Source organism: Mytilus californianus, unplaced genomic scaffold (genome assembly GCF_021869535.1).
Source record: "Mytilus californianus isolate M0D057914Y unplaced genomic scaffold, xbMytCali1.0.p SCAF_9, whole genome shotgun sequence".
Taxonomy (NCBI): Eukaryota; Metazoa; Mollusca; class Bivalvia; order Mytilida; family Mytilidae; genus Mytilus; species Mytilus californianus.
This window is the reverse complement of record NW_026262745.1, coordinates 40799770-40815622: the sequence shown is the minus strand read 5'-3', so window position 1 is coordinate 40815622 and position 15853 is coordinate 40799770. Positions and strand designations below refer to the sequence as shown.

Sequence of the window (15853 nt, the reverse complement as noted above, 5' to 3'; positions counted from 1 at the left end):
CAACTTTTACTTACAACTGGGATTCCAGCATCCCTGAGATTAAGGATGAAATCCAATTTTTTTTCATGGGATGGCAGCATCCAAAGAGAAAGTTGAGTCTGCATGCATATACATGTAATTTGGATGCCAGCATCCAAACAAAAGGAATATCAAAGTCTATATATATATTCGATGCCAGCATCCAAATGATGGTGTGTTTAATATGGAACTTTATAAAGCCATATCAGCATCCTGCAAAGATGAAGATGCTATTTCCACATTTTTATCCCCCAGCCAAAGCGGAGGGGGCATTTAGTTTTACCCTTGTCCGTCTGTACATACGTACGTTCGTACATCCAAAAATTGGTTTCCGTTCTCTAACTTAAGTTTGCCTCAACCAAACTTATATATAATGCTTATTACCACAAAACACAAATCAAATTTGAATTTTGGTTACGTCACTTTAACCTTTCTAGAGTTATGCCCCTTTGTAAATGGAAAAATTGCAAAATTTTTCATTTCCTTTCCCAATACACAGATCAAGTTTGAATTATGGTGGCGTCACTTTTACTGTTCTAGAGTTATGCCCCTTTACAATAGCAATTTTTCATTTTTTTCTAAAAATATCAATGATGCCATTGTTCAAGTAATTTTTAAAATTGGAGCTATCTTCCTTTGTCCATGATTATAGTTGAATCAACTACAATCAATGCTTTATACAATGCAATGTTTAATTTTGCCTTCCACTGATAAAACACAGATCAAGTTGAATTTGGGTAGTGTCACTTTAACCATGATTGAGTGATGCCCCATTATAAATCGAAAAAATTGCAAAATTTTTAGTTTCCGTTCTGTAACTTAAGTTTGCCCCAACCAAACATGAAACCTATACACAATACTTATTACGACAAAACTAAGATCAAGTACAAATTTAGGTAACGTCACTTTTATTGTTCTTGAGTTATGTCCCTTTATTATGTTGTATGCAAGCAGGGGCATCATCTGTGTTCATGGGGACATGCTCCATTTATTTTGTAAAATACGCCAACACATTTTTAAAATATCCTGTTTACAAAAATAATATGTGTAATTGTATAAAACAACCTCTAAACTACAAAAAGTAATGAAAGAATTATATAGGCATCCCATATTTTTTAAAACCAATAAAATTTGTTCAGCAGAATCTGCTACCCATAGATATAATGAATCCGTATGCTTGAAGTAAGATTAGCATATGTTGATACTATATTATCATACATGAAAGTGAATATTATGTCCAGAATAATGCAAGACATAGAGGTGAATACGAATGAAAGTTATGAAAGATCCGAATTTTATTCAGAATGCACCAATAAGAAACCGTAGTTTTTCTTCAATTTATTTACCTAAAACTATTATAGCAGCTGCAATAGTATTATCTTTTACCATACATTGCATTACACAATGGAAATTAACAATGTATATTTATATAAACGATCAAACTTGTCAATGAATAAATAAATAAAAAAATTAATAAAATTCATTATAATCATAACGAGGTTTTGACTTATGAGTTTGAATGTCCCTTTAGTATCCTTCGCCTCTCTTCTAGTAACATACTTCTTTTTTATATAAGCAGATTAATATTTAATCATATCGTAGTTTAAGTATTACATAAACATACATCTAAAACCTTGTTATTATGTTATATGTAAATACTTACACAATGTACATTGCAGCGTTTTCATTGTCCTTCATTGCTGTTGGTTTTTGACATTTTAACAAACGTTGTCAGACATGTTGAAACAGTATAAAGTTCTTGTAGTTATGTATTTGTACCAACCAGCTGTTCCAAGCATAATGCATATATATATACTGGAACTGAATAATGATCATCGTCAGCATCCCAAAAAACGTCCACAGTGAAGTGTAAAAGAAAAGCATAACAGACATGAAGTTATTCGGAATAATAGTCCTTGTTGCTCTGCTGATGGTAGCCTCTGTTACAATGCCAGTTGGTAAGTAAAAAAAAGACAAAAAATGGTAATGAATACATAGCTTACAATTGACTCGAATTACACATTTGTATGTACGGTACATTGTACCGATTGATTTTCTACCTGTCAGGGACATTACAGCAAAAGCAAAGACAATTGTTTCATCAAACTACATATAATAAACAGAACTGATTTCCGTTTACATGTTTAATTAAATGTCCTTTAGTAACGATTCAAAATTCAAAATATCTATAAAGGAGGAATTTCGAAATTAAGTTCCCCTATTTGTAGTAAGATTGGTTAATATTTTGTCAAAATAAGACCAAAAAAATATCGCTGATATATTATTGGTTTGCGTGTCATTGATTCCACCTCATTTAAAACCTTTGATATAATTATGTTTTAGATGGGTTCAGTGTGTGATACGCATATCCAGGGATTCGATTGAAAGTCAGATAATAAAGTGAAACTAGGAAACGTAAAATTAAGCATATGAATCCCGATTTCGTTGATTGATTTGACTTCAAAATATCAATATGAAACGGGTTATGAGTAACTCATTTACATTTCATCTATATGTTTTCAATCTATAAAATGAGATACCACATAAGTAAGAAAATCGACCTTTTATTGTTCCCTTTATAGCTGACTATGCGGGATTGGTTTTTCTCATTGTTGAAGGCCTTACAATGACCTATAGTGGTTGATTTCTGTGTCATTTTGTCTCTTGTGGTGAGTTGTCAATCATAATTTCCTTTTTTATACTTATTTTGTTCCAGGTGCTTACCTGTTTATTTGTATTTTATGTTTTCCTGTCTGTTTATATTGATAATTATAACGGGGTCACACACCATTTGTCAGTTTTCGTGGATAATGTCAATTGTTAATTAGATGGCGTCCAGTCAGAAATACACCAAAAAAATATGAATTTGACAGCTGAAGTTGCCCTATTCCTGATTGTGACATTTTAACTGAGTGTGGATAAGCATGGTGTTTTAAGCATGCAGAGCATGCAACGCGGGAGACGCTAATCCTATCTTTGCAACTGTTCTGGCTCCCTTTGAAGTTTATGTGGTTCCTTTAGTTTGTATATGTCATTGTGATTTGTCTCAACATGAACAATTTATAACCTAACATCTTATACACTACCGTGGCATTTTTGGTTGGTTTCGATTAATGTTGAGTTGTATGTTTTGCGGACCCATGATTACTTGCTCACGGGTCTTATTATAACAATGATTATGTTATCTGTCTTTCATAGACGCATTGTTTTTATTTTGCCTCTTGGTATTAATATCCCTTTTTTTTAAATTTACCTTTTTTTTATTTTGGTTTTTGTTTAGATTATATAAATTAGTTACCTACAATATTTTACATTTACGAATTTTCAGTAATTGATTATAAATCTGTGATCAATATATTCAATAGTGCAGCAGAATCTACCTACCTTTTCAAAGCATCTGAGACCTTCGCCAGTTTCAGTCGGGTTCTTGTTGCTTAGTTTTTAGATTTCTATGCAGTGTTTTGTGAACATGTTTGATTTCGTCTCTACATTAATAATCCATCTCTTTTTATTCAGAATCAAACTACATATTCTATGAATACTCAAAAATACAATTCTTATGTATTAGATAATATTTTAACAAGGTTGTTATCATTTTTGGTGTAATAAAACTTTTTTTGTCCAAGGTTTTTTTTTTTTTTTAGAAAATGCGCTTATCAGAAATACTTAATTGCATCGACCCTAATGATATCCATAGATACATTTCTCAATGTTTTAATAATTACAGCTGCCTATGGAAAATATGGAAAATATGGAAAATACGGAAAATATGGCAAAGGTTATAAAGGGTATGGAGGAAAATATGGTGGAAGGGTGAGTGTATTTGTTTTCTTATCATAGAAATTAAATTGTTTCATTATTCGGAATATGTAAATAATATGCATGGTGTATGACTGGTTTATTTTAAATAAATTTATAATAATATGTAATTTAATATAGAAATATTTCACTTTTGTCGAGATTCATTACTATTAATATAAGCTGTGAATGTGAAAGCTGTTCAGCGACTCAAAGTCAATTTAATATGCCTCACTGTTAGTAAGTGTGTTTATTCATTTTAAATGCTCCGAAGAAATAAAAGTGAACACATTATATAAATTAGGTGATTGAAATTGGTACAGTTAATGTTGTTAATATAAAGAAAGATCTACAATATGCATGAAATAAACATCAGTATACCTATATACCAGATTTACAAATATAACAGTAATCCTGAATGTAGATTTTTGTTCTTTTTCTGCATCAAAATAATAACGTTCTTTAACTCATGTTAAAACCAAATTAATCATCTTAAAAAGTAATAATTGATTGTGAGAAATAATTTAACTGCCTAACAAGCGAAGTCTGAAACTGGTCAAAAAAGAGAGGCAAAAAATACCAAAGGGATATTCAAATTCGAAAGTCGAAAACAAACTGACAATGCCATGAAACATTGACTTTTTATATTCAGAAATAAGCAGATCGGTCAAATGTTGACTTTATTTACTCACTGCGTTCCTTTTTGTGTTCAATTTTCAAAAAGCTTCAAAATCTGACAAAATTATCGTACATAGCAAACTTTTCAAAAAATATACTGCAATACATCTCATTCTTATCAACCTTATGATATTGTCATGTAGTGAGTAAAAGTGTACCCTGGTGAAACAAACATTACATATCCACGTAAAAGCTTATCATACAATATCGCAAGATCAATCAAAACATCTACTACAATAAACACTTCTTCAAATATATCTCAATTGTTTTACAGTACCATGGTGGTAAATATGGTGGTAAATATGGCGGTAAATATGGTTACCCTGGTGGAAGTTACCGATATAGAGGATGAGGTTGATACTTTCAAGACAGAAATCTTGTCTGCGTTTTGGAAATGAATAAAATTATCATTTATTTTCATTTTTTGTTTGTTACTGAAAGTCATTAACACCGGTGATGATTATGATTATGCCAATCGAATGTTGTAAGTTATTTAAACAAAGTGTTGAAATAAATGCGTTATTACATGTAGCAATGATATTGCGTAAAATAATAAATAAAGACAACAAAAGTATACCGCTGTTCAATAGTCATAAATCGATAAATGAAAACAAATCCGGGTTACAAACTAAAACCGAAGGAAACACATCCACTACAAGAGGAAAACAACAGAACAACAGAAACACCGAAATGCAACAAAAACAAACGCCAACATACATAGAAACGGACTATTTGATAACAACTGTCAAATGTCTTTTTTAACATCTATATACTGTACATTTGATACACCAGTAAAATGGATTTATTGGTTATGTTATTTCGGCAAATTTGCTTAAAAAACCAAATAAAGTACGAACAATGTTACGATTGTTAGGAAAGGCAAAGTAAACATCAAATAACTCCGACAAAAGGCTTCGTGAAATCTTGTTCCGATTGAATTTACAGTACACACCCGGATATAGTCTGAAAATGACCAGCTTCTTTACTATGCCGTTAATAAGTCTGGTAATGTGGGAGGACATTCATCATAGACTGTCTAGGGAGTAAAATAAAACTTCCTGCTGAATTGAATAAAATAAAAAAAATAACATAGTACATCAAAATGTGGAAATCTGGAGATCTTCGTAAACTATAAATTGTTTTTATTTTTTTTTTTTACTGAAAGTCATAAACACCGATGATGATTATGATTAGGCCAATCGAGTGTTGTAAGTTTTTGAGACAAAGTGTTGAAAAAATGCGTTATTTCATGTAGCAATGATATTGCTTAAAATAATAAATATCTTTTTAAACATCTATATACTGTACATTTGATATATCTGTAAAATGGATTTATTGGTTATGTTATTTTGGCACACTCGCTTAAAAACCAAATAAAGTACGAACAATGTTACGATTGTTAGTAAGGGCAAAGTAAACATCAAATAACTCCGACAAAAGGCTTCGTGAAATCTTGTTCCGATTGAATTTACAGTACACATCCGGATATAGTATAAAAATTACCAGCTTCTTTACTATGCCGTTAATATATCTGGTAATATTGGAGGGCATTCATCATGGACTGTCTAGGTAGTAAAACAAAACTTCCTGCTGAATTGAACGAAAAAAAAAGTAACATACTACATCAAAATGTGGAAATCTGGAGATCTTCGTAAATTATAAATAGTTTTTTATTTTTTTGTTACTGAAAGTCATAAACACCGATGATGATTATGATTAGGCCAATCGAGTGTTGTTAGTTATTGAGACAAAGTGTTGAAAAAATGCGTTATTACATGTAGCAATGATATTGCTTAAAATAATAAATGTCTTTTTTAACATCTATATGCTGTACATTTGATATATCAGTAAAATGGATTTATTGGTTATGTTATTTTGGCAACTCGCTTAAAAACTAAGAAAAGTAAGAACAATGTTGTGATTGTTAGTAAGGGCAAAGTAAACATCAAATAACTCCGACAAAAGGCTTCGTGAAATCTTGTCCCGATTGAATTTACAGTACACACCCGGATATAGTCTGAATATAACCAGCTTCTTTACAATGACGTTAATTTGTCTTGTAATTTTGGAGGTCATTCACCATAGACTGTCGGGGGAGTAAAATAATACTTCCTGCTGAATTGAATGAAAAAAAAAATAACATAATACATCAAAATGTGGAAATCTGGAAATCTTCGTACAGCCTCAAAAATATGCAATTGGTCATATAAAAATCTAAGCTGTAAATCTTTTGTCAACCAAGATATAACTCAACAGTGATAATATGGCCTAGCAACAGTTTGTAAGAGTAAGTTCCCTCATATTTGTTCATTTCATCGAAACATTTGTCTCTACCTTGATAACACCGTATAACACAATCTTCCAGGAAAACAAAAAATCACATCTATTTAAACAGTTCTTCAATAAATATTAGTTCAACTATGTCATTTTCAAATGTTTCAATTCATTTTCAGTTAAAAGTTTACAAAAACTTCATAACTAGGCATACAAAGAAAGTAATAAAGCAATATATTTTGATAATATTTATGAACGATGTAGGTGCACTTTACAAAATAATTGGTATTCTAATACTTAATATAAATGTGTCCTTCTTATTGTGTATTCCTTCCTTGGATATTATGAATCAACGAATATGACACACCTCAAATTTTCCTTTGATTTTAATGTGTCTCTCTTGCTGTAGTACTATTCCTTTACTTTAACATACATGACGGGTGATGCCTTCACAGCAGGAGACGTTAGCCCTGTCGACACAGCAGTCTCTTTCCTATTGGAGTTCTAGCGATTAATTATAGGTTTTTGTTTTGTTATATTCACTACATTTGATGAAAAACATTCTGATGTTCAAAATTTACTAATATCCCATTTAAATTAGGAAATAATTGCATTTGTTTTCAACACAAACAAACAAATGTTTAAGTATCTTTACTCTCATAATATTTGCATTTTTTTTTTAAACTAACGCATCTACAGGCATTAAAGTGGACCATATTTTGACGCAAAATTGGCTGTAAATTTACCTTTATTTCACTTTTCTTTTTCTTTTTTTTTTTTGGGGGGGGGAGGGGTAGGGATAGTCGCACAACGCCTGAATCCGCACCTGCTGGTAAATAAACATGGCTTAATACATATTATATTCATTATGAAGCTTAAATTTGGTTACTATTCCAAATGCCAATTCCAGCAAGGAAGTTCGACGAATTCTCTTCGAAAGAACAGTGCACACTCCGCTTGAACACAATTGCCTCCTCCACTCATAAAATGACATCTGTTAAAATTGTTTGCATCGATTTCAATTGAAGGTGAACCTTGTTGTGGCAAATTGTGCACCATCTTCATGTATACAACATAAAAATATATTGCGTCCGCTTTTCGGTGTAGTTTATGAGAATTATTATCAGGTGTAAAATTAGAGAATGCTAGTAGGCGAAGAATGCATTGCCTCCACTGAGGTGACCAATCGATGGAGACCGCAGCGTTTTCTTTTATTCACATAGGTAACACATTGAGAATTTCATGATGTAAGGAAATCAAGCATTTCGAAATGTGCCAGAAAAGACAAATTATTCTTACATTGTAGAGGACGTACCGCGTGTTTACATAATTTTAACAGGATATATTTAATTGTGTTAAATTTCAACTATTTTTTTTAACGATAATTTTATGATTTATTTCTGTTATCCATTTTACCCAAAATCGCCTTTGTAAAGGGTGAAAATGTTTTGCAATGTTCAAGGATATCAATTTTACCACTTCCAGAATTTGTCACTGCATCTTGACACTGTCAATGGGAAATCTAGTGTCCAAATACTACCGCCCCTGTAAACACTGAAAACTTGATCTTTTCAATATTAATTCTGTTTTAGCAAAGACGCTAATACTTATAAATTCACAAGAAAACGTTCTGGTAAATAGTAACCATAAAAATTATCTTAAATGAAAACTAAATTTCAATATAATGCTGTCATTTCCATCCTAAAATAGCAAACGACGAGTAAAACAGGCTATTGGAGCTTTTTGTAAAATTGCGTTAGGTACTGCAATTTGAATAAATTTCTGGAATACCAACTTCAATTTTTTTTCTACTGGTTGTTTACCTCTCTGGAACATGCCAATTATCCGCCTTTGTATTGAGCTAGATCAGAGACGTTCAGGAAGAAAATCCAAAAGAATCGATTGATATGCAGCAAAGATTAACACTTTTTGAAATAAAGTTACTAAGCCAATTCAAACGAACATTATCCCGATGCAAACATTGAATGTGAGAAGATCGAGAAGACCGCAAATATATGTACAGAAATCGAAGATTTCTTAAAATTGTACCAAAATAGTAAAAATCTTTTAACGGATAACATACTTTGGAAAAATCTTTATCTTTGATTTTTGAACATGCACAAACACAACTTTTAAATTGTTATATTAACGAAAAGACGATTCTATATTGGAAGTTCACGTGACCAGAGCAGACCGGTGTACTTGAAAACTTGTATATTTTTCGAAATTGTGAAACACTCCGAAAATTGGTTACCTGTAAAATCTTTAGATTTTGTATGTACCTGATTTTTTCTAATTTTTTTTTTGCATCAATATACAGCAAAGATTAACATCTTTTAAATTTTGTTTTCTTATGTTCAATAGAAGGAATTGAAAAATATGGCAATGTTTACACCACAAAATTTACTCTGAGTACATGACAAACCTATGCATCTGGTAAAGTTTTAAGGCATGACAAGAACTAGATAATCACATTTCAAATGCAGTTAATGTTTCGGAAAAAATTTAAAACTTCCTTTCATTTTGAGATTCCTTTTTTTTCCGTTTCCACATCAGTGCCTAAGTAAAAAAAACACCTACATTTCGTTTGATACGGTCCACTCAATTACACTTTTTAAATCACCTTTGTTGTTCATGTATCTATTGTCCATCTTTTGTCCATGTCAATTTAAATATTTAACTTATATTTATACATAGGGGAACATCTCAAACATTAATATAAACATAGTTGAACTTGGCACCATCTGAGGGAACGAAAAAAAGGAATCTCAAAATCCATAAAAGTTTATAATTTTCTGAAATATAAAATGTATTTATAATTTAAATATCAAGTTCCTGCCTTAAACCAGGTGCACAGGTTTGTCTGTACTCAGAATAAAATGTGTGATGTCAATACGACTATATTTGCCAAAAGGGTTATGATGAACTATAAGTTTCTAATGTAATTATCTCGATGAATAATGGAATAAAACATCGTGTATTGGCATGTATATTTCTAATAACGCATATTAGCAACAAATTTCTTCAATACGGTGAACACTTCGATAAATTTTGTCTTTATAGTTTTCTGTAGCATCCTTATCAGTCTGCAACGACTAACACCCCCTTGCTAAAATTAGTAAAATGTTACGTCTGTTGTGTTTCTTTTTCCTACTAATTATAGACCTCCGTGTTCCTTTACTTATGATAATGAACAAAAGGTTCTTCCCTCATTAAAGTTTATAGAGGAGCTCTACATGTACATTTTTGTTCAGGGATACTGATGGCATTTGAAGCAGCCCTTTTTTTCATATATTGACATCTGGACTTTTTATGCCTTGCTATGCGGTATGGGGGTTTGCTCATTATTGAAGGACCATACGATGACTTATAGCTGCTTACTCCTACGTCATTTGGTCTCTGGTAGAAAGTTGTTTCATTGAATCATACCACATCTTCTTGTTTTTGTATGGACATAAAATTCCATGCATATATTTTTGCATGAATGTGTAAACTCATTCATATAACCATGTTTTTGACATCCTACATTTTATACCAGATTTTTGTTGTTTTTTTTAAATGTTTTACCCATTGAAATATTGATCCACTTGAAATGGACTGAAATGAAAAATTACAATCACAAAATATAATGAAATAAATGAAGAATGTGTCCATGGAACAATAATGGCCCCGCTTGTAAATACACGGCAAATTCTGCATTTTTTCTATTTACAAAGAAACATAACTCAATAGCGAAAGTGACACCACCTAATTACAAACATGATCTATGTTTGGTGGGAATACGCATTGTGTGTAAGTTTCATAACATTTGGCTCTGGCAAACTGATCAAAGTTACAGTGCGGAAACGGCAAATTTAGTAATTTTTCCAGTTATTAAGGGACATAACTCGAGAACAGTGAGAGTGACGCCACCCAAATTCAATCTTGTTCTTACTTTGGTGGTAATAAGCATTGTGTATAAAGTTCATAAGATTTGGTTAAGGCAAAATAAAGTTTAATTGCTGAAACTGCAAATTTGACATTTTTTCAATTACTTAAGAGATTTAATTCAAGAACGATTAGAGTGACGCCATACAAATTCAATATTGATCTGAATTTGGTAGTAATAAGCATTTTGTATAAGTTTATAACATTTGGTTGAGGAAAACTAAAGTTAGAAAACGGAAACTAATTTTGGGACGACCGCACGAGCATACGTACATGTACGTACGGACGGACTTACAAACGTAAAGACAGACAAAGGTAAAACTAAATGCCCCCTCTGCCGCGTTGGGGGCATAAAAACAGACTGAGATTATTCCGGCGGCACGTCTGTGTGTACCTTCATATAGGTTTAGCACATTTCTAAAAATGAAGTAGACTGAAAAGTGTGTGTATGTGTGAAAAAGAGGGACAGGAGGCACTTCTGAAAGTGAGAATTAAAAAAAGCAATTTTCTGTATAGTCTAAAAAGAAGTCAGTGTCATCTGTCATTTTCAGTTTTTTATTTTCAATTTTTGGCTTACAATGGAAGGGAGACATACTAGTAGTTTTGTCCTCCCCTTTGACCCTGGCTCCTACGCCAGCAGAAAAGCTTTTCATAGAGAATAGGATACGAAGATTAGCGACCCATATTGGAATTACATTCGCTAGGAATACCCCTTTTTTATTTTTCATTTTTTATTCATTATTTATTTTAAGTGAAACTTCTTAATTTCTTCAGTATTTAAACTTATTTTCCCCCTTTTTAACGTATTCTTTGTATTACTTGTTATCATTTATCATTTGATTTAACAATAAAAGTATTGTTTGTCTTTTTTTTTAGCCATGGCGTTGACAATTTATTTTCAAATTGTGAGTTTGAATGTCCCTTTGGTATTCTTCGCCTCCCTTGTATGACCGATGTCCCTGTATTCGTATGTTAGATGAATTAAAAGGTGGTCCATTCCTTATAAGCGCCTTTGGTCATTTTTTTTTAGAATTCTGGAATTATGAGAAAGCACCTCAAAGTAGGGAATCACATTTTCTTAAAATTTAATTATTTTTAAAGTTTGGAAACATTATGAATTTTCATGAAACATTCTTAAATACATTTGTCTTACTGGCCCTGGTATATCTCAAGCTGTTCTAGTAATTTTTAACATTTGACATATTTTATGTTTTATCATTTTAATGCGTAAAAAAGATTATAACGACATTCAACTTTAACATTGTTAACGATAAAATTTGCGTTGCAGTAATCTGGGTGACTTTAAAAACAGGAAACGATTTACAACTTTCGTGTGTTCAAAATTACCTTTATATCTTATACAGTTATATAGGTAAACTAGTGTAAATAAAATTAATAATCAAGTATTTTGAAACGCACAAGGTTATTGTCATATATTTGTATACATGTAATTGTTTATTTGAAATTTTAATTGTGTGGTAGCCCTTTTCTTCGTCCATTATGCGTCTGTGGGCTGTATGATTTATAGGTATACTACCCTATTTCTCGTATCAAACATAAGCTTAAGGAACTCGCCAAGAAATTTGTTTATGTCCCGGCTTATACGGCTGCCAATAATATCATTATTGTTTGACGTAAATTTTATATTGAGGTTCTGCAAAAGGAAATCAAGAATTCAATAACATTCCAACTGACTCAAGTTTCGGAAAAAGACATCTATTACAAACATAAACTTTTAGCTACTTCTTTACAAGCAGAACTGAGTAATAACTTTTACTGGCTTCCGAAGCTGCACAAAACAACTAACAGATATAGATTTATTTCGTCTTCAAGCCATTGTTCCACTACTAAACTGTCTATTCTTCTTACTAGTGCACTTGGTACAATAAAAAACCTGGTAATAAATTGTTCAAATACGGCCTTTGAAAATAGTGGAATTAATTACTTTTGAAGTGTCAAAATTCGTTGGAAGTACTTGATAAATTGCATGCTCATACTGGTGATTTCGAATCCGTTCAAAGTTTTGATTTTTCTACCCTATATACCACTTTGCCTCATAATCTCATTAAGAAAAAAATCACACAGATTACATGATTACATGGGCATTTAAAAAGTCAGAATGCGAATATATATGTTCAAACTCTTTTAGGTCATTTTTTTGTAACAACAAACAAAAGAACTATGTTAATTGGACCTGTTTAATACGATAACTGCACTTGAATTTTTTACTAGATAACATTTTTGTTCGCTATAGAGATTCAGTATATCGTCAAGTTATCCGAATTCCAATGGGGACTAACTGTGCACCACTTATTGCGGACCTGTTTTTGTATTGTTATGAATTATAATTTATGACAAAAATCAGCAAAGACCTATCGAAAGATCTGAGACAAAAATTTAGTACCACTTTTAGATATTTGGATGATATATTGGCTCTCAATAATGACGACTTCAGTATGTACACTAAAGATATTTATCCTGCTGAACTGACCTTAAATTAAGCTAATACTAATAATGAACACTGCCCTTTCCTGATCTTGATATCTATATCCTTAATGAGAAGCTTCTTACCAAAATCTACAATAAAAGAGATGATTTTTCATTTCCTATTGTTAATTATCCATTTCTAGATGGTGACGTTCCCTTGTTAATGGTGTTTATATTTCTCAATTCGTTCGATTAGCTCGTGTATGTAACAACGTATTTGATTTTAACGAAAGAAATCTTTGTATTACTTAAAAATTATTACATCAGGATTTTCGATATCACATACTTGTCAAAACATTTATTAAAATTTATCATCGGTACAAAAACATCATTCGTAAATATAAATCAACGTGCAGGAATCTTTATACGTTCAGGTATTTCACATCCCATCTTTTATGGTAATATTCTATACAAAACACAAAAATTTCGTCATTCACTTCAAAAGCTAACTTAACCTTTGAACAGACTTATTCAGAAGGAATACAGTTACGATACTGTTGTCAGGTCATTAAAGATGGCATTATTTGGAATTAATATTGATTCACTCATAGGGTCTTTGCATCGGAAATAAACACATTTATTCTAAAACCAGTTGTTGGCCTGATACGGGTTATGCTCTTCTCGTATTTTTAATGATGGTATGATACTAAACCCCTAACAGGAGGGATTGTGCTTGATTTTCATATGATGGAGACATAATTTTTCATACAGTTTATTTGAGGTCTGGATCTGGCATGTCAGTAACTAATTGTTAATTTATGTTGATCATTGTCATTTTGCTTAATTTCTACTGTTGCCTATTCTAACATCGGACTTTGAACTGAGTTTTACTGTGCGTATTTCTGTGTGTTTGTTTATTCTACATTGGCTAGAGGTATAACGGGAGGGTTGAGATCTCACAAAACATGTTTAACCCCGTTGCATTTTTGCGCCTGTCCCAAGTCAGGAACCTCTGGCATTTGTTTGTCTTGTATGTCTTTATAATTTTGGTTCATTTATATGTTTCGGAGTTGATTGTGATGTCCATTTTCGCAGAACAAGTATACATTTTTGTTTAGGGGGCAGCAGAAGCATTTTCCTTTGTGTCTTTCATAGTGGGTTTAAACTTGCGCTTACGAAGCGCCCTATTTTCCGCCTTGTTGATCTTATTTTCATCTTCCGAATTACTGGTATTGGCCTCATATTGTTCAACGGTTTCCCAACCGGCTTCACTACTATCGGCAATTTTAATCAGCGTGTTACATTTTATTACCTTGTCAACAATGTCATTCACAGTTTCTAGAGAATAATCAGTTTTAGAATTGTCAATAGCCCAAACAACCTGATTTTAGTCTTCCAAAATTTCGAAAATTAATGAAAGTTGTGTTTTGTTTCTTTCATATTTCCATTTATTCTCTTGTCTTGTTTTATTTTTTTTTTACTTTCGATGTAACTAACAAAATAGAACCGTGAAAATCATTTTTTTTTTAAATCAGACAATTCTTTGCGTAATTTGGAATTATATCACCTTGTTCTTGAACAGTAGGGCGTTATCTTGCTGAATGAAGAACTATGGGAAAAATTCCTGCGAAACAATGCCAAAAACAGGAACAAAATGAAACGCCATCTATACATACTAATAATGAAAACACCCTGGAGAAATTTCTTTCTTATTCTCTTTGTTCAAACGAATGAAAATACAATTCTTTAAACAAAGTGTCGAAATAAAAGCGTTATTAGCAATGATATTGCCTAAAATTATTAAATGGGTTTTTTTGTTATGTTATTTCGGCAAACTCGCTTAAAAACAAAATAAAGTACTAATAATGTTACGTCTGTAAGTAAAAGCCGAGTTAACATCAAATAGCTCCGACAAAAAGCTTTGTGAAATATTGTTCTGATTCAATTAACAGTACACACGCGGATATATTCTGAAAATTATCAGCTTCTTTACAATGCCGTTAAGATGTCTGGTAATTTTGGGAGTCATTCACCATGGACTGTCTGGGGAGTTAAATATTACTTCCTGCTGAATTTCATGAAAAACGCAATTAACAGAATTGAATGACAAGTGAAATATTTCAAAATGTGCCTTTTGAATGACACTTGAAATATTAAAAAGGTTTATTTGTTGAGTTCTTTCCCCTGTCGTTGAAATATTGAAGGTGAATCATGAGGTGGGGATGGATGGCGGTTGTTTTGAGAAGATGCTTAAAAAGCTGTTTACACGTGCACTTAACTAAGACTGTGATCCACTTGTTTCCCACGTGACGCACACTTCGAAACTTGAAGCTTTATCCTACCTGTTTATGTTTGTGTGAACTCTTGACCTAAGTTTGATGATGCCTGCATGCTGTCTATTACAGAATATGCAGAGACGGGTCAAGAAAAATAAATAACCCTATCAAATATAATGAAACCACTCATCTATTAACCACGATTATACTATTCTATAATTTACTATTTACATAGAAAATATTGTATTTGCCCTTTCTGTCAGGATATATGAGTATTGAAGAAGGCATTGTGTAATATTATATTTTACATAGTTATGTATATATGTCAACCACTCTCTAAATATCTTAATCTGTGTTTTTATATTGATATAGAATTCAAGGTGGTGCTGTCGAAATGATTTCTTATTTACAATATTTTTGTTGTTTTTTAGTTTTTTTTTATGATAAAATTAAAG

At 31.7% G+C, this 15853-nt stretch overlaps 2 protein-coding genes across 12 annotated transcripts in view; one reads left to right on the top strand and one right to left on the bottom strand.

Moving 5' to 3' along the window:
- Positions 1-15853, bottom strand: part of LOC127716592 (uncharacterized) — a 233060-nt gene that overhangs the window by 46837 nt on the left and 170370 nt on the right. The window lies entirely within an intron of this gene.
- LOC127716590 (protein suex-1-like) overlaps positions 1-15853 on the top strand; it is a 96041-nt gene that overhangs the window by 61180 nt on the left and 19008 nt on the right. For 2 of the 8 annotated variants that reach the window (XM_052222821.1, XM_052222823.1), the window contains exons 2-3: positions 3746-3831; positions 4769-4914. The exons of 3 other annotated variants lie outside the window; for them this stretch is intronic. In XM_052222821.1, the coding sequence (XP_052078781.1) occupies positions 3746-3831; positions 4769-4846 (164 nt within the window). In that variant the 3' untranslated portion in view covers positions 4847-4914. Of the gene's footprint in view, positions 1-1844; positions 1977-3745; positions 3832-4768; positions 4915-15853 lie in introns of those variants that run through there. 3 more of the 8 variants (XM_052222824.1, XR_007989017.1, XR_007989021.1) reach the window with 3 other exon arrangements.